General features: G+C 42.3%; 1 protein-coding gene across 7 annotated transcripts in view; it reads right to left on the minus strand.

Moving 5' to 3' along the window:
- robo3 (roundabout guidance receptor 3) overlaps positions 1-6,734 on the minus strand; it is a 106,106-nt gene that overhangs the window by 24,983 nt on the left and 74,389 nt on the right. For 4 of the 7 annotated variants that reach the window (XM_023962264.1, XM_023962262.1, XM_023962260.1 and 1 more), the window contains 2 exons: positions 3,626-3,803; positions 1,074-1,279 (listed from right to left, as the gene is read on the minus strand). In XM_023962264.1, the coding sequence (XP_023818032.1) occupies positions 1,074-1,279; positions 3,626-3,803 (384 nt within the window). The remainder of the gene's footprint in view (positions 1-1,073; positions 1,280-3,625; positions 3,804-6,734) is intronic. The other 3 variants (XM_023962265.1, XM_023962263.1, XM_023962261.1) reach the window with 1 other exon arrangement.

Consider the following 6,734-nt stretch of genomic DNA (forward strand, 5'->3'; position numbering starts at 1 on the left):
GAAGGTGGTCCTCGCTGAAAGTTTCTCCGTCATCCCCTTTCAGAAGGAGCTAGTAGGTGGTTGTATCTTGGGTGAACTGGCTCAGTGGGCCCAGTGGCCCCTGTCCCCCCAGTGGAGGTAGATCCTTGGGATTCACGGGTCAATGGATAATATATTTGAGGGGCTGTTTGTGTCCCTGGGGTCTGCTCCTGGGTCCCCACCTTCATATGACGAGCCACTTTGGGTTTTTACTACAACTAGAGCCTCCCTCTCCCCCCCCCCTCCCCCTCTTCTTTTATTGGATGGGTCAGTCCATGCCTCTACCCGATGCTGGATCTCCTGTGGGGTTGTCTGGTGGATTCCCCAGGCACCCTGTCTGAGTGTCCTCACACACACACAAACACACACCCGACAAATGTATGTGTGTCTTTGTGTGTGTGTTGGTATGTCCTGTACATATTTGTGTGTGAGGTGGATTGTATGTACAGTGTGTACAGCTGTATTAGTGGAATTGGTTTTATGAAGTTTGTGGTTGAGCACAAAAAAGCCTCTCTCTGTAAACATGAACAGACAACATTACCCATAAATCATTTCTCATTGTCTATTCCAGTGCTTCTCAAATAGTGGGGCGCGCCCGATGCGATGCCAGGGGGGGCGCGCAGTAGTAGCGGTTTTAGGGACAGGTGCGCGAATTGATCCTAGTTTGAAGATTTTACCTTTCACAATTCATATCCTCCACACTAAAAGAGGGAACATTGTATACTTGTAAAGCCTTTTTATACCTTCATTAAGGCCCAAAGCCCTTTAGATGCTCAAATTCCTCTCACTCCTACATCCACATTCACCCATGATGATGGCAGAGCTGACAAGCAAGGCAGGAGAACTTGTATGTAATACATTCAATTGAATTGCATTCTATTTTATCTCACAGGCCAAACTAACTTGTCCAGGCAAATTAAAAAATAAAAGTCAAACAAGTGATAGTACAAATACAGCTCACTAAATATCAGATCAAACAGGGAGATAAATAAGTGGTAGAGAAGACAATGTGTACATTTTGATAACCTTGTTGCAGATTTCGGCTATTTTCTGACCTGCAAGTTGGTGATTTGGAAGGTGCCGTTCTCCATCAAACTGATCCGCTCATCATTTCCCAAGATCCTCTGACCATCTTTTTCCCATTGGATGCTGGGGGTGGGGTTCCCAATGATGTGGCAGTGGAGCTGAGCAGTGGAACCAGGGGCTAAGGTGTGATTGGCTGGTCCCTGGCGGATGATGGGGGGGACACGGTCCGAAGGTGCTTTAGGGACAGAGAACACTGATTTGACAAATTTGAATGCAAAAGTTAACTGTAGAGCTACTTGATTTGTCTTTATTCATGAAAAATGACAAAAGCACTTAGTTTGTGTGTTTCAAACATCAAGGTTACTATCTAAATCTGGTGGAGGTGGTGAGGGTGGGGTGGGGTTGATTTTGAAGGCCTTTTGATGCCCCTATAGGATGACTTGGGCTTTGGACAGACCAGCCCCCCCCCCCCCCCCCCCCCCCCCCCCTTCACTGTCATTGAAGGGCATGAACTGGAGCCGCCTTCTGGAAATAAGTTGGCATGTCCTCCAAAAAAGGTTAGTCTGTTTCTGGGTTGAAAGCTGACAGGTTAGTGGTAAAAAATAAAACTCTAGCAAACAGTAAATATGATACAAGCACTTTGGCTTTATTTACCCTTTCAAAAGTTACATGATAGTTGAATTTATCTTTTTAAAACAACATTTCTTGAGCCACGTACCAGTCTAATGTTTGCATGACTGGCCTGTACAAGGCAGAAATTAAATCAACATTTTTATTTTTCACTTTGATGGTTAAAAAAAAATCTATTTGGCACATTAAAATGGTTCCTAAACAAAATCTAGAATAAAACGACATTTGAAACTGTCTGTAGTTATTATACAGAGGATAAAACAGCTTTGCTGATGTGGGAAAGTTGTCTCGGTTCTGCAAAAACCCACAAAAAGTAAAGTAAGAGTTTCTTTGTAGAAAGTCTTAGCAAAAGTTCTGAAAACTACAGCACTGATACAACTCAGTTCCGAATCCGATTGTTATGCAGACCAGCGACATTTATTAAAACAGTTTCTGATTTGTGAAAACTATCAAATTACATCTAAGAAAAAACATATCTGTGTAAATAATACATGACAATTTAAGTCAATTAAGTTCATTGTGTCCACACGTTTAAACTGTGTTCTTAAATTATTGTTTCTCAGACCCGGTGTCTGAGAAACAATAATTTAAGAACACATAACGATTTAATTTAGTAATCTGATCAACATCTAACGTTTCATTTTCACAAAAAACAAATCACTATAGCCGTCAGCGCAGCTCCAGTCAAATAGTGTCACCTACAAGATGTGAGCTTCATTTCATTCAATGCTGCTTCCCTCTGTTTGAACCCCTCAAAGGGAATGTCACACGCTGAAGCATCTTTTCTGTGAGTGATCTCATTTATATGTTAAATAAATGATCAATAAAGTAACAGCGATGGAGTGCTACAGTAAAATGTATTTTATTTATTCCCTAGTACTCCCATAAGTCCATCTACACCTGTTCAGTAGTATTCCTTAACACACAGTCAGGAACTGGTGGACCCAATATGCAGGAGACTAAAACATTTGAAATGTGACCAAACCATGGAGAAATCTAAGTGTGAGGAAGCACAGCACATGCTCTTGTTCACCTTTGCGTATCTCCCTGCAGGGTCGATACGCCATAGCGAATCGCCTTTCACTGACTCACACTGCGGGTTCGGCAGAGAGTTTGAAAATTTAAATCCATTCGAAAGAAGACAATTAGTGTCGTATTAGAAAAAAAGCAACACCTTCTGTTGAAGACACAGGAGACATTTGATAGAATATGTGGCTTCCATGAGGACAATTCTTCAAATTCTAAAATCTAATTCTACAACAATCACCAGCTCAGCATTTAAAAGGTTGCATTGAAATAAACTACAAGGTGATCCTGAAACCCATGAGATCTGAGAGGAAGCATCACAAGTGTAAAAAACCAAATGGAACGTTTCATCCCAAAACCTCAAACCAACCTTTCCAGGTGACATGTGTGGAGCTTTTTCTGAGCCACAGCACCTAAGCTTGATGCTTACAGCCATTCTGACCACTTCTTGAGTACATGTCATTGTTGGGAGTACAATCTGCTTGATACCTAACGCCTTACTAAAAACATGTAATTCCACCAAGCCCATTGTTTTATTACATCCTTACTCACATTTTTTAGGATTGTCTAACCTGCATTTGACAGTTCTTTCCTACAGGTCTCCATTGGTTTGTTAGATTTGCTTTAAATTTCATTTAAAAGTTTGATTTCAACTTAATATTTAATCCCAGCCTTTGGGCAATCTGGGTTGTAAAAAAGTAGTCCGATCATCAGGATGAAAATGAGGTTCTGAAACACTTAAACACATGAATAGAGTTGTACAAGCTCCCTTCTCACTGGAAGAGATGCAGAAAGGTCAGTTGCATGTAAACGCAGAGCAAACTGAATAAAGCCGTCCCGTTTGATCACATCAGGTGACACTTTTGTGCATCAGTCCAAACTCTCTGTGCAATCTTCCTCTTTCTGTTAAGGAGTTACTGCTTACACTCACTGCTTTCCACCTCGAGCAGGGCTTTGGTCAGGATGCTCCCGGCCACACTGATGGCCTGGCAGATGTAGTAGCCAGAGTCCTGGACGTGTACGTCAGCAATGGTGAGCTCACCGCTCAGCGACACGGAGAAACGACCAGACTGGGACGGCTCCTGGATGGGGAACAGCAAGATCTACAAACCGGAAAAGACAAAAGAAATGCAAAACAAATGAGTCTTTACCTTCAACATCTTATCAACTTATGTTCAGATGCTGCACTTGTTCATTTTGCAATCAGTGCTGCTTGTACAGTTGAGCAACAGGAACTTTGTCACTGTCCTTTAGATTTGCTAAACTGATAAAGAGCTGACAGAAATCCTGAAAATAACAAGTGACAGTTTATGCCTGACATTCCAGTAGATTGATTAAAGAGCCCAAAGTCATTTCCCAGCCATGCACGGAATGAACTGATAAATGCAAGGTTTTAAACATTTGACCATTTTAACAGAGCGTGAAGTCTTCACCTAAAAAAGGAAAAATGTGCAACATTTGACAGAAGCTATTTTAAATTAAGCTTACATAAACTCTAATATCAGTAGAATCCAAAAGCCACCATGCAGCATAAGGAGAAGAAGCACTTCAGGACAGGTTATCTGTTTTTTAACAAACAGAATGAAAAAAGAATTGGACATTGTAACACTGTTTACACACTACTGATTCTTCTTTGATTAGCCTCCAAATGAGAACTGGAAAAAAGATGAGTGAAATTCTTTAAAAACTCCCACTGCGTCTCCATCATGCAGTAATATAAATTGAGTCAGGAGCAGAGTCACTTCAACCAACGGGGTATGAGACTCAAACCCTCCGACCTGCAACATGCTTCCCTCATGTCTGCTGTCCTTGTTATCTGGCCTCTCCACACTTGTCGTCCTGCTCCCACACATTCGGCAGGCCTCCTCTAATCTAAACCTGGGAGCCATGCTGCAGGCACCCACACACTCTCACCAGGCCTTTCAGAGCATTCCAACAGGCGGCAGTGCTTATCGTGCTCTTGCCTTTCACACACACATTTACACACATTGTTCAGGGCACACTCACATGAGTGGGAATAATACACTTGCTGGATGATGAAAAGTGAGGAGTATGTGTGTGAGTCACAGTGGCTCTGCAGTGCAGCACACGGCAATGGAAAAGCAGAGAAAGGGCGAAGAGCTTGGGCTCTTCATGAAGCTCAGAACTTTGTGTTCCTTGCTGTGATAATGCAGCGATACATTTTATGCTGTGAAAATCTTGTTTTTTCGCTTTTAAACGGTAAAGCAATAGCAAAGAACACACTTGTGTGTGTGCAGCAGAGCTGAGTGTGTGGTTTGTGTTCGAGAAAATGGGCCGAACATCTTCTGCTGCTGTTGCTACTGGTTTTGTTTGAACCCTCAATCAGGTGTTTGAGTGGAAGCATGTCTTCTACATCATGGCAGTCAAGGGATGCAGAAAGATTGCGTTTAGGCATTGGCTCTCTGCACACAGCCAGTCTCCAGTCCTTAGGCGTGCCATGTCATGTGTGGAGTCTTCAACAAATAAAGTAAAACAGGTTGGCAACCTGCAACTCCTTCATCTCTCTCCTGCTCTTTCTAGGACTATAAAGCCAGGCGCCTGTTCAGAGTTGAGGTGCTGAAATGTTGCTGCATTTCTGGAAGAAGTGAAAATGTTTTTAACAGCAAAGGGCTCGGCTCTGCTGAGCAGGAACTGTCATGTCAGGATACGAGACAGCCCACTTGTACAAGCTGAACACAGCTCTTCAGGGGGGAGGACGGACAGACCTGCACAGGTTAGAGGAGGTTTTGGCATTTGAGCCCGAGTTGACATTGCTTAAAAACAATTTATTCAAAGCTACACTGTCTCACTTCCCCTATTTTAGAGAGTTTAACCAAGCTCATAGCATGATGAAATCTGCCTTCATTACAATGCAGATGTTTCAGAGTTCAGAGAAAGAAAGAAAAACAAAGATTCTTTCCCTGTCACTTTCCATAATACATCTAGGTTGAACACCATGAGCGAAAAGATGATGGCCAAAAAAGCCAACAAAGACATGTAGGTGTCAAAATTTAAACCATAAAATCACTGATGTGGTGATTCAAGAGCACTGCGTTTTCAGTTTGCTGTTGGTTGATTACTTAAGTTCCAAGCTTTTTTTGCAGTTCAAAGTATTTTTGTTGCACAGAATGTAATGTTAATTTATTCAAGACCTTCATCAAATTTTAGAAATTCAGTTTTTTGTACATAGAATAAAGGAAAGATAAGTTTTATCCTGTGTTCTACTAGTTTTTGTTTCAAAGCGGTTGTGTGGCTCCCAGCGTTTCCTTTTCTGTGGAAAACAGACCCTGATTGCTCTGTGAGTATTTAAGATGACCCCTGTACTAGAACCTGAGCATGTAGTCCAGTCCAGATTCTGACTGTTTGATTTGATGGCAGAAAAGATTTGGAAAGGTCAATCGATCAATCAATCATCCAACCAACTATGAATTCATCCTCATGTCCATCCATGACGTCTGAGCTCTGCTAACCATTAATCCTGTATGTCTTATTGCCCCCTCCAGTCACTTGGACCTTGAGACTAGGCCTGGGCGAAAAATCGATTGAATGAATTAATTCTAATTTTTTGTTACGGGTGATTTAAAAAATAACTAAATCTAGTTTTTGTGTAATGACGCATTTTTGGCCCCCCAGAGCTTCCGTAGCGTTAGTTTCACACAGCGGTGTGGCAAGCGACAAACAACAACATCTTAGCACACATGAAAGAGCAAGTGACAACATGGCTACCCGTAAGAGTGGGAAGTTTGTTCCCCAGAAAGGAATAAAATCATCTGTTGTTTGGAACTGGTCTGGGTTTACTGCCACAGACGTGGAGGAAGAGACCCCCCCCCCCCCCCCCCCCCCACCATGCAACATTTGGCTAAGCCCATCACAGTCAAAGGCTCTCACTCGCTCTTGCATTGAACGCACTCAGTCCTCCTACACACGCAGCGTGCTGACACACACACACATACTCATACTACAACACCTATTCAGTTAGTTCATTAGTTAGTTGTTACTGTTACTTGTTAATAAAGAATACTGCGTTGTAATTA

This window comes from Oryzias latipes, chromosome 14 (genome assembly GCF_002234675.1).
Source record: "Oryzias latipes chromosome 14, ASM223467v1".
NCBI classification, from domain to species: Eukaryota; Metazoa; Chordata; class Actinopteri; order Beloniformes; family Adrianichthyidae; genus Oryzias; species Oryzias latipes.